The 22,868-nt window shown below is 42.2% G+C and overlaps 1 protein-coding gene across 21 annotated transcripts in view; it reads right to left on the bottom strand.

The window, feature by feature from the left end:
• Nucleotides 1-22,868, bottom strand: part of PARD3 (par-3 family cell polarity regulator) — a 508,043-nt gene that overhangs the window by 228,587 nt on the left and 256,588 nt on the right. For all 21 annotated transcript variants that reach the window (XM_083188844.1, XM_083188831.1, XM_083188826.1 and 18 more), the window contains 5 exons: nt 21,722-21,850; nt 20,307-20,345; nt 11,187-11,375; nt 8,533-8,700; nt 256-406 (listed from right to left, as the gene is read on the bottom strand). In XM_083188844.1, coding sequence (XP_083044970.1) covers nt 256-406; nt 8,533-8,700; nt 11,187-11,375; nt 20,307-20,345; nt 21,722-21,850 — 676 coding nt within the window. The remainder of the gene's footprint in view (nt 1-255; nt 407-8,532; nt 8,701-11,186; nt 11,376-20,306; nt 20,346-21,721; nt 21,851-22,868) is intronic.

Raw genomic sequence — 22,868 nt, 5'->3', positions numbered from 1 at the left:
GGCAAATAATCAGAATCTACTTTAGCACCTACTAGAAGATAATAGATATTATCTGATTGGTTGCCCATAGCAATATGCCATCTGAAATAGAACTCCTATCTTAATAAATTTCCCTCTGTTTGTCTTATGCAATTTTCCCTCTTCTTGAACGGATTTCTGGATATTTTGTGTTGGCAAATAATACATTAATCACTCCTCAATGAACAGCGAAAAATACAAAAACCTGACATGATTAGTAGAGTCTACTTGACTCACCCATTATCCTAGTTAATGTGGCATTCCTTGTGGGCGATTCGTCAAACCCCTCAATGCCGCTGTAGAGAGAATGGGAAATTCTTCGTTCCCTGTCGTCCAGCATTGTCTCAACTGGCAATTCAGGCCCAGAGGGGCTTCCAGGTGACTCCAACTGTAGAATGAGAAAAGAAGGGATATCAGTGCTGGCTGTCTATTTAACAGCATGGGGGAACAATAACAACGTGCCTAAGGCCTGCACCCGGCTGGGTACCAAATGAGCTAGAACTTTTCACCCTGTACCAAAATAATTTGCACTGACAGCTATGCTTAATGGGCAACTTTCTATGCCACTTTGTTGTGCACCTCCTGCGGTGCGCCTGTCATATTTCAACACCCTTAAGCAAAAAATAAGTAGTACAAAGACAATGCCTCCAATCATATTAGTCAAATTTACTTACAAGTGCGTGGTTATGGTGTATTTACTTTTAACTGTTTCACATGCTCCCTCTCAATAGCCCATTATGGGTTACAGAGCAGTGTCTATGCATATATCTTGTATATCGGTAATGGAGCTGTAGGACTATTACCAGGAGTCAACTGTACCTCAGCCATTACACTCTGCTCTACTTTTGTTAATTTTTCTCCTGCTACTCTTACTCATAAAGTGTATTTAAGACACCACAAATACAACAATACATAAAAAAACAAAAAGAAAAGAAAAAATATTTGTTTAAAAAAAAATTTGGGTTATTATTATTATTAGCATTAGTGGCTCCTGGATACTAATTACAACATGATGGATGTAGTCACAGGTACTACATGCATGTATAAATAAATGGTACTCTTTACCTAGCACGGCGCCCATCGCGGGCATCGCGGGTACATTTATGTGTGGCCGCGACGCGACCGACGCGATGCCCGCGATTTCCCATTGAAAACCATGTTAAACATGGAAATCGGGTCGGTCGCGTCGCGGCCGGCCATAAATGTACCCGCGATGCCCGCGACGCGATGCTCCCGATTTACCATAGGAATCAATGTTAAAAGGCGCGATGGACCCGATTTTACTGTTAAATGGCTCAATGGACCCGATTTGGCCATAGAAATCAATGTTAAATGGGCCACAGAGCCCATTAACCCTTAAATGTCCCCCCCAATTTTTAACGCCACCCCACCATCCACGCGAACCCGAAGCGTGGCGAGCGCAGCGAGCCCGTGAGGGGCGGCGGTACGCGTCCTCCGACCTTTTCATGCCCTACTATCCACGTCGGCGTGGAGTGAGAATATAATAGTGTGGCGAGCGCAGCGAGCCCCGCGAGGGGACGCGGATACCTTCACAGTTATACGCGTCCCCTCGCGGGCTTCACAGGTGTCCGTGGCGACGCCGACACCTGTGAAGCCCGCGAGGGTACGCGTCTACCTGTGAAGGTATCCGCGTCCCCTCGCCACGCTTCGGGCTCGGTGGCTCGCTGCGCTCGCCACACTATTCTATTCTCAACTCCACGCCGACGTGGATAGTAGGGCATGAAAAGGTCGGAGGACGCGTACCGCCGCCCCTCGCGGGCTCGCTGCGCTCGCCACGCTTCGGGTTGGCGTGGATCGTGGGGTGGCGTTAAAAAATTTGGGGGGACGTTTAAGGGTTAATTCTGGCTATTTGGGCTCTGTAGCCCATTTAACATTGACTCCTATGTGGAAATCGCGGGCATTGAGGCATTTGACATAAAAATCGCGGTCAATCTGCCTTTTTAACATTGTTCCCTATGGGAAAATCGCGGTCATCGCGGGCACCAGATTTTGATGTACCCGCGATTTACCCGCGATGCCCGCGATTTTACCCCCGACGCCCGCGATTCTAATCGTGGGCGCCGTTCTAGGTAAAGAGTACCAAATAAATCAACACTGTAGGAAAAAACTGATCATTCGTGTCATATACTGTATTAGCTGGTATTTTGATAAAAAAAACCTTAATAAAACCATTTGGACAGGACAAAAATGAGAGGAGACCAATACGGTGATGAATGGCGGTCTGCAAGGTTACCATAAAAAAAAAATAATAACAATTTTGCGGAGCATAATTTATTTAAAAAAGGACAGATGAAAAGTAAATTTGCACAGATTACATTAATGATGGGAAAGACCTGACAACGCCAGGAAGCAGGGAGCTTCTCTGACAGAGACCCGTCTCTTGTTTTCAGTTGTAAGTAATCAAATCTGCATCACGTATTGCTTAACCAAAACTGTCACCCACAAAAGTGAAAGCATAATTCACAGCTGCCGGTGTAAGTGCCGCGTGCGCCTGGAAAACTGCAGCTGTCAAAGCCGATCAAATACTCCGGCTGGAAATGGCTCCACTAAACCCTTATTTTGCTGAAAATGCTTCCTGTCAGAACATGATGGCTGACACGTACAATGCATTTTTTTTTTTACATTAATAGTATTTTTAGAACTGAAGGGGCAACTTCCTGTCCGGATAGCCTCTCTGCAAAAACAACTTAATGGTGAGAAAAGTGTTTCTCTTTACCAGTGATGACTGTTGGAAGGATACCATTCAGAACGATTGCGCGTTTACTCCCTTTTCCCTCTAAATATTTTCACCCACAGAGTGATTATATATAGTCTCTGAAGCATCTACTTTTCTCTCAAAGTCATACTTGTAAATAAATAGATTTTTCTGTTGAGTTTGAAAAGTCCAACTTTGTGGCTTTGTTTTGTGTCATATGGAAAAAAAAAGGAATTTTTTAAAATTATTATTATTTTTAAGGAAAATCAGTGTATGTGCATGCACTCCTGTCCAAACAGTTACAACAGCAACTGGTATCATTCATTCTGCAGTTGGATTATAGTACACATTGAGTGTAGAAGGGATGACTTTCCTTTGGGTTACTCCCCACAGTTGCAACAGTAAAAGGAACATTAGGAAATCACAGCATCAGGGCACCAATCAGAAAGAAAGTAACCCATGCATTCTACTACACGTCTTAAAGAACCAATGATTAAAGGGACTTTAGATTAACCCATAAAGGACTACTGCAATAAATTGAAGCACAGCTTCCAAGATGAATCCAATTTTAGCAGTTACGGGGCTCAAAAAAACAATCTAACAAGATATTTGGAAAGTGCTGCTTTGAAGTCTCGGAAACATACTGCATCTTATGACCGTTCCGCCGGCAACGTGCCAGAGACATAAATTGGGGAGGGAACAGGGAAGGAAAACAAGACATTCCGAGCCCATGAGACCATGAGCAGAGGAGGTCACAGAGTCTGCTATGATGATTCCCGCTCCAGCACTCGGCCTGCCTAATACAAATGAGATATTTAATGAAGCTCTGAATAGTAGCCTTATCTTCCCCTCTTTGATAAGCGCTGGGGAGATTTACAGCAATAAAGGGTCAACACAATTACAATTGGAAGCACGTCAAGCTGCAGGGGAACAATAAACTTGCAGTGCCAGTGAATTAGACTCAATAAGGTTTAAATTGCAAAATAAGGATTTGTTTTATTAGTTTTTACATAAAATGCAGATTAGGAGTGACAGCTTCACTAAAACATGAATTAATCACCGCTTTGAGCTGCTGGAGGCAGAAAGTGAAATAAATAAGGTGAAATTAAAGCGTTTACAAAAGGTACGTGAGGATCATCTGCAGACTTCTAAGCGGAAACTCATTTTCCAGCATTAGCAGGAAGTGAGCACAGGGGAAATCATCTTTAGGACCTAAAGGATCTTGAAAAGTATATCTACCACCTAAACTGCTACTCCCCTTTGAAAATCTATCCTCATTACTCCTGCTCGGCTTATATTCCTCTTATCATTATCAACTCCAGCACTGGCTCCTCCTCCAATTAAAAAAAAACCTCGAAACTTTCAAAATCACTCCCATCACTGTCTGTGCCCACCTCTCAGTCCACCAACTCATTCCCTCTCCACTCTTTCTATGACTATCATCTTTTCTCTGCGCACCACCTCCCAACTCAAATCTCTGCTAATTTGATAATTTAGTGGCCATTTCCGTCAATGCAGATTCGACTTTTATTAAAGTAGAACCTGCAGCGGCGAGTACTGTCCAAAAATGAAGAGGACTGAATAGATCATGGGCGATATTTACGAATATCGGAAAGGACTAAATACCCACCATAATCAGAACCTCTAGTCCTGACTGTTATGACTGACAGGGCACTGGCTATTGTTACTGCCTGTCATTCAGTAGTATAGTTTTTCCTCTCCTATATTATATTTTGTTTACTTTGTACAGTATTTGTGGGTTTTTACGGTAATGTGCCTGTACATTGCCACATACATTCTGTGGTACGATGTAAAAAAATGCAATAATAATGATTACATACAGGAATTACTAGAATCTAGGGGTGAAATGTAATAGGATGAGATTCAGAAAGAGAGATTTGGTCAGAAATCTCCATATTTTTTTTAAAGAGGCAATCATTTACATTGCAAAGTCAAAATGGTTTTGCTGTGTAAAGGATTGCCACTTTAAAAAAAACGGTACTTATGTAATATCTGGGCTCCCATGTTAAATGCACCCCATTTTTTCATACCCCTACTATCCAATTATGCATGGAGTTGATTTTATATAGTGTGGCGAGCGCAGCGAGCCACCGTGCCCGAAGCGTGGCGAGCGCAGCGAGCCCCGCGAGGGTAAGCGGTGTCATAAGAAAAACGGGAGCCCAGATATTACAGAAGGACCATCAAAACCTAGAGATTTCTTACCAAATTGCTCACTTTCTGAATCTCTCATCCTATTAAATTTCACCATGGTATTTCAGTGATAAATGTGAACTTTTACATAGAATGGTGTCTCAACCACACAACATGCGAACAATGCTTTCTGCAGAATTACCGTTTCAGAGCTGTTCAGACTGCAGGAAAAAACGGCTCTGAAATGTGTAGGATCCTGCTTTTAACACGTTTCAAAATACCGGTATTTTGTAACCGGTAAATTGATTGTAGAGCTTTCATATTGCAGCTGGTAACGTTTTAAAGCAGCTAAAAATCGGCAATATGCCGTGTTAAAACTGCAATGTGAAAGGGGCTTTAGATGTCCACATCCAGAGACAATGAACTCCAATGTTATCATACATTTTCTAATTATTATACAAACATAATTACGGAGGCATCCAAGAATCATAAACTACTACAATATACAGATCAGTATTTATAAACAAAGCAAATACCATGCGCTAATAAAATAAACTACGCCTGGAAAACGTTAACACTTTCAAAACCAGCAGACCCAGGAGTATGTAACCGCAGTCCAAGAAGCTAAGAGTATAACATTCTTAAACTATCTTGAAAAACAACCTATCCAATCACAGGGGATGCTTAAAGTTCAGTAGAAACCACGTCCATCCTTTTTGACAAGTTTACACCGCAAAGAATAAAATTGACAATATCCACTCCAGAGTTTGGACTTGATTTGGACATAGACCGAAACACTGCCACATTTTATTTTGCTTTTCCCAAATTACTATCTGTCTCAGCCTCTGAGGAAAGCTATGTATTACTCTTTGTTTTACTGCTTCTTTACCATGATCTTCATCATATACCTCTACCCCCACTGTTCGCAAAGCCTGTATGCTGTACCTTCGCTGGTCGCACACCCTGCCAGCAACAAGCTGGCAGGGTGTGTCAGCTTTGGAAGAAAAGTGGTTCATAAATACAAATATTATTACTGCTGCCTTTGAGCAGCATGATCAAGATGGCACCGCTGATGGCTGCCTAGGAGCTGTGCAGCTCAGCCAAATATGTTCCCTGTGTGATAACTGTACTGTCTCTGCTTGTATTGTTACCTACCTGGCTGTTTCGGCGACCAGTGGCACCGCTGATGGCTGCCTAGGCACTGTTCAGCTTGGTGTGTACGTGTTCCCTGTGTGATAACTGTACTGTCTCTGCTTAATGTTACCTACCTGGCTGTAGCAGTGACCAGTGGCGCTGCTGATGGCTGCCTAGGCACTGTTCAGCTCGGTGGGTATGTGTTCCCTGTGTGATAACTGTACTGTCCCTGTTTGTATTGTTGCCTGCCTGGCTGTTGCGGGGACCATTGGCGACGCTTATGGCTGCCTAGGTGCTGGGCTGCTCGGCGGGTATGTGTTCCCTGTGTGATAACTACTGTCTCTGCTTACTGTTACCTACCTGGCTGTAGCAGTGACCAGTGGCGCCGCTGATGGCTGCCTAGGCGCTGTGCAAATCGGTGGGCATCTGTTCCCCACATGTAATGTCTTAATGTAATGTATGTAATGCCTTCTCCCCCCCCCCCCCCCTTCATCCCTGCTTGATGCTGCACTGTAAATCCACAAAAAATTCCTAGTGTGCGCAAGCATACATGGCCAATAAAGTTGATTCTGATTCTACCCGCTCTGTTCTCAGACATCAGGGTTGATACAGGTGAAGGCATAATCCTACAGAGGGAACACCGGAGACAGTACACAGCCAGTGGCCAGGCTCAGAGGTACCCGATTCCTGACCGCACACTACTCCTCCACTACTCCTTAACTCTTTGTGTGCCAATGTTGCTGTGCGAGATCCTCAAAATATCCTCTAAAATTGCCAGAGCCGCTCTCAGCGACTTTTTGTTGTATACATAAATACAAATACAGCCAAGTCAATTCATTGAAAAATAGAAGAAAAATGCCAGGCGCATAGAAGAAAAATGCAGCTGTTCCAATTAGGGAGTGTCACTCCCCCATATATAAATGCTAGATAAAGAAAAGGAACAGCGCTTTCTGTTATACTATAGTATGGCAGGTATTCAATGCTGTTTGCGAGTGGTGACAGCGAGCAGGTCTTCCTGCTCGCTGTCACCACTTACCCTGACAGCATTCAACACAGCCTCCGCATCCGCCAATTCCCCCTCGCTCCGTTTTTTGAGTGAGGGGGAATTGGCGGATGCGGCTCCAGAAGCAGCGAGACCCGCGGCTAAAATCTTTGAGTTTTCTGCAGCAGCCGCGGGTCTCGCTGTTTTGGGGAATTCTCGCCGTCCTGTGACGGCGAGGATTTCCCCAGAACGTTGAATAGAGTGAGCGGCCGGCGCGGGGGTTAAACAGCGAGGATCACTGGTTTTCTGCAATCCTCACTGTTTAACCCCCTCGCCGGCTGCTCGCTGCGGCATTGAATACCCCCCAATGAGTACACTGTACACAGCAAGGTAGAAAATTAATATTTTAATAATTAGCACAATATTAAAACATAGCATGCATTGATAAAAAGAGCCATATAATTTCTAGTGGGTCTCAATCACATATATACTGCACCTCCAGGGAATCAATCAAGGGTGTATTCTGGATGATTATCCTTTATATTTATTGGGTCAAACCAATTGAGGCCACCTTGTTTCGACCAATGGTCAACAGGCCTTAGGTCGACAACTGAAATAGGTTGACAAGGCTAAGGTTGACAGAGTTGGAAGGTCGACACAAACAAGTTGACAATGGCAAGGTTGACCGTGAAAAGGTCGACATGAGTTTTCCACACTAGGGCGTGGAGGGAGAATAGGGTGCACAGTGTCTGAAGCATGGCGAGAGCAGTGAGGGGGAGTGGTACACTTATACGGTGTCCATGTCGACTATGCCGTCATTTTAGGCAAAGAAAAAGTAAAAAATGTCGACCTTTTGACTGTCAACCTAATGCTTGTGTCGAACTTCCAACCCTGTCAAACTTAGCCATGTCGACCTATTCCAGGTGTCGACCTTCAGTGGCCTAACCAATGCATGGTGACCTAAACTGGGTTGAGCCAATGAGCAATAGCCAGGCGGTAGGGCTGAATGGTCATTAGAGAACTTCCTAATGGAACAACTGAAAATAATTACAACCACGTGATTAGTAAAAACATGTGAGAAGAACATGTTTCACTGCCACCATCAACATTGCTTCTTCTCATTAATCATATTGCATTGTTTTAAAAGGGCTTGACCCCTTCTACTAAACATAGGAACTTAGCACCACCTACAGGCGGCAAGGGCATAGTGAATACTTAGGAAAACAGCCAAGTGATTGCAGTTGCCTCAATAACACCAGGATCATACACACGTTTACTGAACACTGGAGTTAAAGGATAAAATCTTTCCCCTCGCCATGCACAGCTGTAGAGTAAGAAAACAGATTAAATACTGACAGACACAGTATAACTTCATGTATTCTGCCCCTCGGCTTATACATAGCATAAGCTAAACATGAATATACTGTATTGGGGAGCAAAAAGTACACAAAATATTTTGTTACAAGATTTTATGAACATTTCTTATTTTATTACATTTGTCCCCCAAAAAACCCAAATGGGCAAACATTACCTCGTTTCTCTTTATTCGCCTGGCGACGATAAGCTGGATCAAGCCTAGTCTATTCCCTTCCGTTGACATGGATTTCCGCAGAGTTTCCATGGCATCCTGATTTGTTTTGCCCAGTAGAGATTCCCCATTGACCGCAACAAGCTGATCGTTCACATGAAGTCTTCCATCCTATAAAAAAAAAAGAATATACGCAGTGATTCAAAAAATCCTCATTATGGTAACGGTTTAGGGGGGTATTAGTAACCATATGCAAATAATGGTTTGTCAATGAGATGTATTTTGTAAAATGTCAATTATATAGCAGTCCCTTAAACGGACTTCACCCGCTGCATATTCAGAGCATAACGTGAGCCAGTGCCAGGGCAGAAGCCCACTTTCAGAGTGCTACGTCCTTAAGGTGCCCATACACGCACCTATTTTGTGTGCTGTGCATTTTGAACTTCAAGCTGCCATGCGATTTTGGCACTTGAAGTGGATGCGATGTAATGTACTTTGCGATTTCAGCCTTTTTTTTTTTTTTAAGTTAATAGTTACTAATGGGCATCGCATGTACTCCAAAACTAATGCGATGCAATGCAATGAAGCACGAAAAGCACTGCCTGCAGATACTTTTTGTGCTTTACAATATTGTACGCGCATCACATCCCCGCAGGTACACGGTGCAAATTAAGCCGATGCAATGCCGATAACCGCTGATTTAAGCCGATAATCGCAGCATGTATGGGCACCTTTAATGAAGATCTGATAAGGAAAATAGTTTATGTCAATAACAATACATCAAAACAAAAAAGTAATTTCTATTTAAAATAGACATAAAAAAGAAACAAAAAAAACAATACAGAATGAATAGGTCAGCTGCCTATATTACCTTATTTCTTTAACAACGCAACACTAAACCGTTTTTAAAATATTAATTGGCCTTCACTTACCATTCTAACTACATCATAGGAAAACAAGCATCTGCATATACTAGTTGTTGTTTTTTACACTGTAAGTGAATGAGTTCCACAGTCAAACTCACTGCATAAAACACAATAAGAATATATATGAAGTGACCATGTTTGTGTCTGTTTTTTTAAACCTTCCTTACAAGAGGATGACTCTGTACACAAGACGGTGAGATAATTTAGAGCGCAGGATGCTACGCCACCTGCTGGCTGAAGCTGCTAATCCTTTAATAAGTGGATGCCATTTCCATTTGCTTTCTACTATATACAGTAGTAACAGGTTTGCACTGTGCAGCATGAGCAAGGCAGCTATGACAGTAAATAAGCCATAGGCTCTTTTACTTTTGCAGTATTGTTCATCATGGTGGCTGCCGAACTACTTGGCTACTGTGAGCACTGTTGCAGTTAGAAAGATATCATTTTTTCATAACTTTCAAATGAATAAACAGGAGTCTCTTAAAGGGAAATATTAAGAGTACAGTGAAATAAAATACACACTGTAATGGTGTCAGTAGATGCAGCAGAGGGGTATTATCTCCCAGGACACACACACACTGCTCCTAGTACTGAAAATAACCTAAACATATATATTGATTTTCATCTCTCTCCGAGGAAAAAAGTAATTGGAAGCTCAGTGTTGTACTTTATTGATTAGTATATATCATAGGTACTTTGCAGGCTGTAAAGTTGGGATTATTCATTGCCAATTATGTTTAGGCAATTATCATTGGCAGACTATCAGATGTGCAGATTACAGTGAGACAATTGCTGCACAGATCCCTTCAGCCTGTAGACACCAGACTCTGTCTAACATTCCACACATCAGTTCTTGCTGAACCAGACTTCCCACCATGTCCTACCAGTATAGCGATCTGCTGTCAAATACTCAGCCTGGACGCCTTGCAAACTCAAACATGCTCGCCTGCAGAGCTGACAGTTACTGGGGAACAATAGCTGTACTTAATAATCAACTGAACAGAGGTTAAGGGTCTATTCACACCTACAAAGGGGATGTGAAATCGTTTGGCTGCATAATTATGTAATGGATCCCTACGGAGTCTTTACTGCTTTTAGCATCTTGGTATGTTTTCAGAATACAGTGTGTGGTAATTACGTATTATTTTCATTAGGTTAATATATGTCCTGTTTGGTGAATCGGAGAAGCATATAAACGTAATAAGAAATCCGTTTTCTTTCAGTTGTGACCTATAGATGGAGCCATCCTCATCTAGTGTGCCAGCTATACGTTTCTGGCAGCTGGCACACTTCGGCGAGTGCCGCGCCGAGATCCGGCTAGATAAGGACGGCTCCAACTGTAGTCTTTAAAAGCACAGGTAGACTCTTGCCAAGTCCACCCCAGGGGTAGGGAGGGTTCTATTGTGATACTGTAACATTAGACCAGGCATGTCTATCCTGCAGCACTCCAGCTGTTGTGAAACTACAAGTCCCATCATGCCTTGCCACAGTTTTGCTATTAGGGAATGCTAAAACTATGGCAAGGCATGCTGGGATGTGTAGTTTCACATGCTTGCATTAGACTGTTGCATGTAAACATAATTTGCATAATTTAAGGGACTACGTGCACCGGCTGGTTGAGAATCACAGAATAGGCAAACAATGCCAGAGTGAACCTGTATGCTTCATATTAATGCACTGCACTTATACAGAATAGCAAAAAACAAAATAATCAGTGCTCAAGTCACTTACTTTGGATGCTGCTCCACCATTGATGATAGACTTCACAAAAATACCCAGATCAGCATGGTTCTCTTTTGACCGGTTTCCCTTGACGCTGACCCCAAGCCCAGCTGACCCAGAGTCATTGAGAGGAATTTCAAATGTTAAGAATTCTCTTGTTCCATCAGGAGTAAGAACAAGATCGTCATCATCTGTCTTCTGTCGAATGAAAGTTACAGTTCATTAAAAGACTGGTCTGGAGCTAAAGTGCAAGAGCTAAATGAGATGCTATACAAATATAACAAGAAATACAGTGGTAAGCCATGACCGACAGTAATATGCACTCACACACAATGCTATCTCCTTATGCAACCCAATAACTTCCACTTCCAATTAACACTATGATAAGAGATTTATCAAAAGGAAAATAACAATGATAGGTATTGCATTAGATCACAACACTACGGGGCACCTTGCAGATGCGTAAATGATACTAAACAAGGGCACTACTTATGGAAAATATTCACACATTGTCTGCTGGAAACTACAGATGCAGAAAACATCAGTTCAAATTCAGTAATAATTGCTCAATTTCCAAATCACACGTTCCAAGGTAGAGGAATTCATGAGTGAAATGCAAAATTTCCTCTCTATTTACCTTTATGAAATGGTGTGATTTTATTCAGCAGACTTAAAGTGAAAGAAAACTACTATGACAGTCGCACAGATATTTTTAATGTGTGTATATATACACACACATACACAAACATATATACTGGTTGAATGCCAATTATCCAACATCAACAGCTCCAGTACAGCCAGATTATCGATTTTGCTGGATCATCGGTGGTATCATCTATATGCAGGGAGCCTCCCGCAGCTAGTCTTAGCCCACGCGGTGTGATATCCCCCCTGCCTGCATCCCGACACCCTCCCACCGCCCCTTCTACATCTACACCAACCGAATCCTAACTTCACCCTGGCACCTGATGTGTCTGGATTAAGGGGCAGATGTATCAAGCTACAAAAAGTGGAGAGTCAGCCAATCAGCTCCCATCTGCCATTTTGCAAACCACCCTGCAACATGACAGGTAGGAGCTGATTGGATGGCTGTTTATCACTCTCCATTTTATCACTTATTGCAGCTTGATACATCTGGCCCTAAAAGAGGTTCCAGATCATATAGTGCATGAATCTGTAACATTTAATAGACTATAACATAAAAAGATCACATACTCCATACCAAGAGTGGCAATAAAAAAACTACATGTATAACCGCATTAATTTATCACACACAGAGCATGAAACATTTCACAACAGGTGAAAAGCAGGTAAACTCCACACGTCCAGCTCCAATATCGCCTAGTAAAAAAAGAGTTGCCAGGCAAGAATATTTGCTGGCTGTCTAGTCAAAATCGCCTGGAATCCACTGCTGAGGGAGATATTGGCATATATTCAATGCCGTGGGCGAGCGGTGACTGCGAGCAGGACTTTTTGCTCGCAGTCACCGCTCACCCTGTCAGTATTCAACTGACCCCCCTCATTAGCAAATTTCCCCTCGCTCCGTTTTTTGAGCGAGGGGGAATTTGCGAATGTGCCTCCAAAAGCTGCGAGAGCCGAGGCTAATTACAGCGAGTTTGCTGCACTAGCCGCGGCTCTCGCAGTTTAGGGGAATCCTCGCAGTTCTGTGACTGCGAGGATTCCCCCGGAACGTTGCATAGTGCGAGCGGCCGGCGCGGGGGTTAAACTGCGAGGATCACTGGTTTTCTGTGATCCTCGCAGTTTAACCCCCTCGCCGGCCGCTCGCACCGGCATTGAATACTGGCCATTTACTAGGCGATCTGCAATTAAATATCAACCCAGTATGTTAATTCTAGTATAGACAAAATCGCTTAGTCAAAATCACTGGTGCATTTAGTCAAATCGCTCCGTGTACACCCCTTAACACTGTAGTGAGGATGGAATATAAGGGAAATGTACAAAGAACACAAGTGGCATTAAGTGAGGGACGCATTACAGAGGAAGAGCATTATATTAATTATAGTCTCATAAATCCTATTCTCAGCTAACACCTCTCTTTCATTTACAGTTCTCTCCTTCAGATGTCCCTTATTGTATTTGCATTCTGTTCCGTCGTGTTCATCTCAGAAAAGGTTTCTCGGAAGGTGATGCTAGAACTGTACGGACTTCTCCTCTGCCCGGCGTACGCCTCTAGCACACAGACACTCTAATGCTCTGTATGATGCTTCCGCACTGCATTTGTCTCAACTAAAATAAATAAGCACTGCTGGCAAGCACACCGTCTGCGATGTTGGATCTCTTGTACTGAAAATAAAGTTTATATGCTAGAGGGTATGCGGTCCCTGGGTCGGTTAACAGTCACTAGGTCGACACTTTGAAATGGTCAACATACCATAGGTCGGCATTGACAGGTCGACATGGGCATGGTCGACACCCAAAAGGTCTAAAGTTTAAACAGATCAAGATTCAACAAATGCTGAAAGATCAACATTTGTATGTTTTTATGGGGCCTACACATTCGATTCTCATATGTATTTTGAAAGTTTGCTTCAAAATGCATGGTGTGTAGTTTACATCGGCTTGCGATGCTAGAAACACGTGTGCACCCAGTACTTTTTGTACTAGATAGCATCTAGTTCAAATCACACGCTGTTACTGCATATTGCATGTGATACTATATATATATATATATATATATATATATATATATATGGCCACCTTTCGGGATTTAATATTAAAAAGATGGAAACTGGACCCCAAGTACTAGATTACAACAACAACAAAAACCCGCTAAATCATTTTCAGCAAAACCATTTGATTTTCTATGTAAAGGACCATACAGATATAAATGCATTGGTCCGTAAGTATACGATCAGGACTTTGTGTGAGGAGTTGAAAGAGTAAAAACTTGCAGATAACTTAAATTGACATTAAGCTTGCATCTTTTATTGATAAATACAGATTATGTAGAATTGTGGTTGCTAATACAAATGCCACCAGTAATATTGTAATCCGCTAACAGACTTTCAATCAAATTCTCAGTTTCAAGAAGAAAAATCCTTCCACCCCCTATATCTCCCCCTACTCCCTACTTACATATTCATTAACTATCCAAGCTATTAGGTCTGTCCCATGTTTCATTCAAAACATTTACTTGACACAAAGGTCATTCAAAATGACTTCAGCTGATTGAAGGCGCTCATGTATATAATTTCTAATAAAGAACTGATGAATGATAAAAATATGTTGAATACTTTTCCTTAAGTGTGAAGCGTAACGCGAAGGTGACTGTGCAGCAGACTGTTTTCTATACATGGATGTATGCATATGTAAATGTAAGAAGGTGCAGTGCTAGATCAGTGACATGAGCAGAGCCCCACCGGACAGGTGGCCAATATCAGGGGGCGGATGGATAGAATGGAAGAACGTCACAACTCAATCTAGAAAATGGACAACAGCGGTCAACCTTTTGGCTGTCGACGTAATGACCGCATAACAAATATTGTGGGGCAGATTGGGAGACGAAGAATCTCCTTGCACCAACACAAATGGTGAGTTGGCGCAGATGTGATTCAACACATTATCCTCCATTCTCTGTTCTATTCTGAGCTGGATAGATCTCTGCTGGTAAAAACAGCACTACTAATGAGGACAGTTGCCGGTGCGCACAGAAAAAAAGAAAGGGGAGTGGCTTGAAACCATACGGCATCTCAATATTAACATAAAACAGTAAATTAAGCTACAGCGGCATTACACAAACACAGCCATTTTGTATCCGACTCAATCAGCCCCTGCGTACCTCTTACCATATCCACACAGCCTGTCCTGTCAAGAGGCAAAATGACACAGATGCCTAAACATGCATGTGTAGTCATCTTCTGGTCACATTAACAGGACACAATGCAGATGGTTAATAGGTCTACCATAATTAGGTTAACAGTCATACGGTAAATAGGTTGACATGTAAAATGCAGACAGGTTGACAATTTATGGTTAACAATTTATAAAAAAATTAGTTTTCATCCAAGTGGACTACGATTGGGAATGGGAACTTGTGTCAAGTGTAGCAAGGCACTATGGGGGAAGCATGGCGAGCAAAGAGGTAGATTAATTGGAGTCACATGTGATTTAGCAAACAAAATAGCAAAAAAAAAAAATTAAAGCTGTGTTACCCTGTTTTAATATAACAAACTTTTGTACCTTTCCCAGTACTTCCTCATCTTTGCGGCCACCACTTACGCTACAGAACCTACGCAGCACCATTGTTTGCTCGCCAAGCTTCGGGCTTGCCACAACTTTACTAAGGGTAATGGATAGTGGCGTGGACACAGGAGGGTGGCATACTTTCTCCAGGAAAATCCTTACGTAGCGGTTAAGTAGCATCTAACTTAACTGGCGAAGCAGTGGCCACAAAGATGAGGAAGTACCCCTTTTCCTGTCAATCATAAAGGCTAGACCTACTGACTAATAAGCCATACCCAGATGGAAACCACCTGGGTCAATACACATGGCAAATCTAGGCTTTACTATACATATACCAAGGATGCAGCATGTACTTATTTTCATTTTTTAAATTTCCTGTAAGATTTGTGCACATAGGCAGTACATTTATCGTCTGGATCATTGATCCTTATCACTAGGCCTATTTGCACTCATTTTACCAATGGGTAACTGAATGGGAGCTCAGTCCTGGGCTCTACTGCTCACGTGCGAACTGGATAAAAAAATATTAGCCTGAAAACTTATTTAGAGTTGTAAGGCAGCACTGCAAATCAACAAAACATTTACTCTTAAAGACAGGGAAGTAAATCAAATGATCTTTAAAAAGATCTAAGAATATATAGTATGCATTAAAGAAATATGAATGACAAACTTACAACTATGTTAATGAAACAAATGTAATTCGGAATGAACAATACGTATTTACCGCTGAATACCGCAGTGCAGTAAAGCGATACTTTTATTAAGATATAATGTTCAGTGCAATATACAGTTTTGCATCCACTTCAGTGCCAACTATATTTTTATGTCTCAATTGATATAAAAATGTTATAGCTATAATAGATAGCCAGCTATTGCGCTCACACTACCACACACATACCCACAGTCATGTGTTTGTGTAAAATTAAACAGTGCAAAATTAAACATGCAGCACGTCTGATCAGAGGACAAATCCTCCAACCCGTGGGACCGCACATTCCAGAATTGTGTGCACACTATCATACAGTCCCTTGAGATTGTATGATTGGTGCAATGTCTTTCAGGTGTATGGAAGCCTTTAGGCAAAAATATTTAACTGTACACTAACCTAGTACTTGGCTTTGTGAACAGATACTAGTCACACTAACCAAGGAGATAAGTAGAATATTTTTTTTTATCTATGGGAGACAATCGTAATGCAATGTGTCTGTATACTGGGACTTCCAGAGACATAATAAGACATTGTTATATTGTGTGTGTTGTTTTTACTACACTAAATACTAATAACTGCCAAGACTTTGTAGAAGTGAATTTTAATTTCATTCACATGCCAGATAACTAACTGAACCCGAATTGCACATATACATTGAAATTCATTATTCCCATTATCTACGTTAATAAACCACATCTGGCGATGATTGCTTTCATGCAATTTGGCAGCAGCTGTGAAACCTCACTTGCCAAATACACATTTCTTTAAAGAGAGTTTAGAAAGTTTAGACTGCCTCCTATTCTACCAGGAAAACATCTCTCTTCCCTGGGCACCATTTCACAGAACCCTTCTGAAAACTATTTTAAATTGTACCCACTGCTCACACAAAGATACATGCCTTATGACTAAGTGGTGTAAGCAATCCCCCTTCGAACACAGTTTGATTATCAGCTCAGGACACAAAATGGCTGCCACCAATGTGTGTACATTCGGTATATTTTTTACATGTTGCAATGAACTACTTAAAAAGGTACTTCAATGGCAAAACCTCTGCCATATTATCTTACAAACTTAGCCCAATACTTCAAAGATGACTCAGAGTTCATTTCTACGTGAACTTGAAACAGACAAGCCTGCAATGGGTATTTTCAAAGAAATAAAATTTATAGCATGTGATTTTCATCTTGTAAGAGAATCAAAGCTAGTGGAAAGGAATCAAATAACCACATCCATATGTCTTATTATTTGGCTTTCTTAGCTAAAGTCACTAGGCATCTCCTTTAATAGTGTTACGGCGCACTTTCTCAATCACACGGTCCCAACACGCTGTGGGGATAGGCCTGCGTCAACATCCTGAATAGGCTCAAACAATAGCTACAAATGTGGATGCAACATCAAGGGCGAGTAGTGTGTTATTATAGGACAGCATTAGCTAATTAAAAAGTGCACATGCCGAGTCTACTGCAGAATCTGGAACATTTTACAGACAGACAATTGTTCATTTCAATATATATATAATTATTTTTTTTCTTTATTGCAGAGAAACACTTTTTCTACTTCGAAGATTTTTGGCCATCTAAAAATATCAGATTAAGTTACACTTATAATATTATATTTTATTTACTTTAAAAATTGAAAATAAATGCAATTACCATTTCCAGAAAAGAAAATGATCTCAAATTTCTTTTAAAAACTGTTTTCCATTCTTTCATCCCTCATGTATTTCCATGCGTGATGGGGGAGGAAGTTTGAATTTACAGAGAAAACATTTTGGGAAGATGAATGCCCAGAAGTGACGCCATAATCTGCATATTTCTGCTTTTATGGCAACTTAGAATTTCAGACAACCGAGACTGCAAGGGGTTGGGAATGTGCAGGTGGTTCTTGTGGAAAATATACAGTACTGAGCCCAAAGACAGATTACAAATGAAAAATACCGTCTCAGATAACAGTCATTAACAGAAAAGCCCCAGAGTTTTACTTTACTGATATAGTATTAGTCTAACATTGACATTTTGGACCTTATTCTGATTGAGTCGGATGGCTCCGAATGCGGACGGACAGCCAATGGTTGGTGTTTGCGCATGTGCAGAGACGTATCTGCGCATGTGCGAACACCTCACACAACCGAACACGGCGTGAGATCCGTGCAGAAAATGATCGTACGGAACCATCCGAGCAGGGGGTGGAGAGGGGCGTGAAGGGCTGATTTTGCTCATTACCACATGCGTACGCCCCGCGTTTCATGGGCGTTCCCATGAAACCGCTGGGCGTACGTATGGTAATCCGGCCATGATGCACGTGTGGGGGGCAGACATATGGCACAGCCGGATGCCAGCTGCCCGCCCATATCCCTGCTTTTTCACGGAGAAATGCCCGAGTGGTCTGGAGCACTCGGTGCTGCCTGACCACTTGGTCCAGCATTCGATGGTCGGCTACCATCGAATGATGGGGGAGGTTCCCACAGATGGAGGTGTTCACATGAAAAATCCACTCGCGGTCCATTCGGTCGGAGTCTTACCGCATTCGGAGCGATCCGTATGGAAGGCGGGGCTAAGAACACTCGGTTCCTGTCCGAAAATACCCATCCGTCCGATTCAACTAGAATAAGGGCCTTTGTTCTAAAGCCCCATACACACTAAGGGGTATTTTCCATTGATGCCAAAACGGTCTTGCCGACATTAATAGGTCTGATAAGGTTCCGACCTATTCAGTGCTAGCTGTTTTTTTTCCGCAAGTTGGAATGTTCTGACCTTTCGAAAACCAGGTGGATAGGCGGAATGGCCGCAAATCCAACTGCTTTTGATGGAAACACAGCCAAAACTGAAAGGTTTTGGACAGGTTTCCGGCAATCTCAATCCGGCATGAAAATATATCCGATTAAGGCAAGGAGGATGGCGCTGGGTGAGCAGCAGCAGTTTATGTGGCGCCTTTCTCCTGTACGCTGCCTCCCGTACCCTCTTGCCACCTCCTGTACCCATCCACTGCTCTCGCCTGTCCCGCTGCTAGGCCGGGTGAGAGCAGCTCACCCGGCTCCTTCTGCCGCCTGCCACCTCCCGGGCGATCCTGCCGCTGCACTCACCGATCCCTGCGCCGGCCAGGTTAGCATCAATCAGCGGCCAAATCTGACATCCGGATTTGGCCGATGCATTGAAAAATGGATGCCGGATCCATTCCATCAAAAGAATTTCGGGATGGATCCAACATCCATTGAATATACCCCTAAGTGATATTTCAAATGATTTCGCTTAACTTGGCCTTTCTTAGTGATATAATTTGTAATATCGCATAGTGTGTTCATTATTGCTAACCACACCCAGCCCCGTCTGTACATGCAGCTCAATTTTGACTGTATCATCAATGACAACTTGCTCAGTAGAGGGCTGGGTGAAGTTACTGAACATGATCATTCACTATATCTTTGGTCCTGGAGCCCCTCCAATATAATTAACAATATCGCTCACGGAGTGTATAGTCTAGTGCAGAGGTCCTCAAACTATTTTGCTCTGGGACCCCATCAGACAATAAAAATAATTACGGGACCCCAGAAAGTTACTGCAGAAGGTCATATGACATGTGTAGTCATCAGAGAGCACCTGCATGGCAGCATTGTGGAGGCATAAAATGATGGGAGGAGTCTAAAATAAACAATTCAACAGATTTTTGAATAATTGCAACCCCATACTGAGAAGGTCGGGACCCACTTGGGGGTCAGGACCCACAGTTTGAGAACCGCTGGTCTAGTGTGTATGGGTCTTAGGACATTTACAACCACAAGAGGGTTAATGTGTGTATTTTGGACACATTGCACCCACTGGCCATTCGCCTACACACATCCAGCAATATATGCCATAGCTTGGACCATGCTGCAAGGATTTTGGCAAGTAAAGCAGTTAGCACCTGTCTGAAAGTCACATAATTTATGTACCACTATTGTATTATTACGCTAGACAAACTGTACTTAATATTAATACTTTATTGGACCCTGTGCGGTCTCTGTACCACTACTATTTCTTCTATCTCGGATAAAAAATAAGATCAATAAAAAAAAAAAAAAAAAACTCAGTCAGTACCCCTCTTATGAGCCCGTTATGTGGACATTACTCATAATACACACCAAATATAGATGGAGCAAGAAAAAAGTACTTATTTAATTATTCTTTATTTACTGTATTTTACAATTTTACTTGGGTGTAAGGAACAAGAAGAGATCTTACCATTTCCCTCGTATTCGGTACTGGATTGGCTTCAGCATTCTGGAATTTGAAAACGAAAACACAAAAATGAATTAAACTGCAATAAACCATAGCCTATCGTATCAAGATAAACACAAAGCCACAGCCTCATGTAATCAGTGATCACTTGCATGTGTTCACCACTGAATAGCTGAACTGCTCAGTAATGACAGAAAAATGAATTAATCACAAGAATGCAAATGCAGGAATATTTAACAATGTATATTAGTCATTTAAAAAAAATGAGAATAGCTGCACCATCTGGGCATGACACTCACGCATCATGCCAGCACACAACACAAAGAGAGCCCAGCCACGTGACTAGCTGTTACCGGCACCAAGATACAGTTGTCACATCTTGTGCACTGATAAATTACATGTACAACTCCAGCTGCACAGTGAATGAAAAACATGTCTACTAGACACACAACAAAAGCACCAGTTCCCTTCATCTCTCCCTAACACTGAGGCCCGCACTAATCACATTCAAGATCATGACTGTGGCAGGAGAGCTCTGTGGCTGGAGGGCCGGCATAGAGCAGTTGGAAAACGTTATAGCTGTCAACGTGGTTTTTTTTTTCTTTATTATTTTTGTGGGAAATTATAAATCAGACATTGCTATAGGGTTAGCAGATGCAGTATTTCTGGTCAAGTACTAGAACTGTTGCATTTGTTAAAGTCACCATTGTGGGCTCAGAAAACGTTCAGCCTATGCATTCAGTAGGAACCAATAGTATTGTTGGCAAAATGCCTCAGTGATGTCACCAGTTACTAGTACATTCAAAGCATGCATTCTCTTGACTAGTGCTGCCTCCAAATACACTGTGTACAGGTAGCAGAAAACTATATGTAAAAAAGTCATAAAGAGTAACATACCTGTCATATCGTTACGGCTAATTATGCACTGTCACCTGGCATTACTTAAAGTAGCAGTGATAACTATTTAATAATCTAAAGTTGGGCACAAGTCCATTTTCTACACTTTGAAGAACCATTAAAAGATGAGGTTAACAGGATAATCCTCAAATTCCAAACTGGATTTAAATAGTAAAGCTCTAAACCCAAACCCCGCATATATTATCCCCGAAGCTTATTCAACCCATTCAAATTGCTGGCTATTGTGATTAATGACCAATGGTCATTATCATGGTATCCAATAAGCTTCTGTTTCTATCTGCCTAAAATAGACCTGCGATCGGACAAAGCACATGGGATTGGGGGTATCAAGTGATCACAGGTTTCGTCAGCAGTTTATAGGGGATTATGCTTTGCAGTATATATATAAAACAAAAGGAATGATAGTTATACAATATAATAATTCTGATACTGTAAAAAACAGTAATTTCTGCCCTTAAATATATCACAGTGAAAACATGCTGCAGAAGTGACGTACGCACCAGCTCACGTGGGTGTAAAGCCTCTTCTTGCCGGAGAACTAAAAGATTCACCGGACCGCCCATCTTTGTGTTTCTTAATAACGAAACAACTTCCTCTTGAGTCTTCCCAGTTAAGTCCACGCCATTAACCTTTTAGGTAGGGAGAGAGATGCTCACACATTTTCATTTTGCTCAACGCACACATATATATCACTATAAAAAGCATTTTAAAATCCTAAAAGTTCACCACCATTACTCAGAGAATGTGAAAAATAATGGGAGTTCAGTTTACATGGAGATATGTACCTATGACCCTATTTCTAGGTGATCTGACCAGATTGCTTGGAAACTAAGCTCTGTGTCTATACCCCCCAGCAACGGCAATGCGTGATCCCAATGTCACCATCGCTTGACTAGTTCTTGACTACATGCAGTCAAAATCTAGTCAGATCTCCAGTCACTGGTCAGCACAGATCGCTCAGCACACATCACGGGTGCATAGCATGTGTGTAAGCGATGTGTTGAGTGATCCGTGCTAAACTACATTGCTCAGCACAGACCTGACATCGCCCTGTGTGTATAGGGATTAAGACATAAACAACTTGTAATTTATGATATAACAAATCTCGGTACTTGTTTCCTAGAACGGCCACAATCGTGAGTGATCGTGGCTCTTAATTAAGGGACACGATCCTCACGATGTGGCCGATTTTTTACATTTTTTTGCCTTTGATTGACAGAAATCGGGTCAATCGGTCGGTCGCGACCAATTAAAATCGGCCGCGATGCGACCGACCGATTGACCCGATTTTTCCATAGACTTCAATGTTAAAAAATCTTTTAACATTGAAATCGGGAGGATCGTGTCGGTCTTGTGCCATTATAATGGCACAAGATGAGATGGACTTGATTAAGTCCATCTGACATAGGGAAAATTGATAAAAAAGGTGAAATGGGTCAATATGACCCATTTCACATTTTTTATGTGCCCGCCATGACCCCACGATAGACGTGAACCCGAAGCGTGGCGAGCGCAGCGAGCCCGCGAGGGGCGGCGGTACGCGTCCTCCGACCTTTTCATTCCCCTACTATCCACTAGGGCGTGGAGTGAGAATAGAATAGTGTGGCGAGCGCAGCGAGCCACCGAGCCCGAAGCGTGGCGAGCGCA

Source organism: Crinia signifera, chromosome 5 (assembly GCF_055691185.1).
Source record: "Crinia signifera chromosome 5, ASM5569118v1, whole genome shotgun sequence".
Lineage (NCBI taxonomy): Eukaryota > Metazoa > Chordata > Amphibia > Anura > Myobatrachidae > Crinia > Crinia signifera.
The sequence above is the reverse complement of the archived record's forward strand: the minus strand, read 5'-3'. Positions and strand labels throughout refer to the sequence as shown.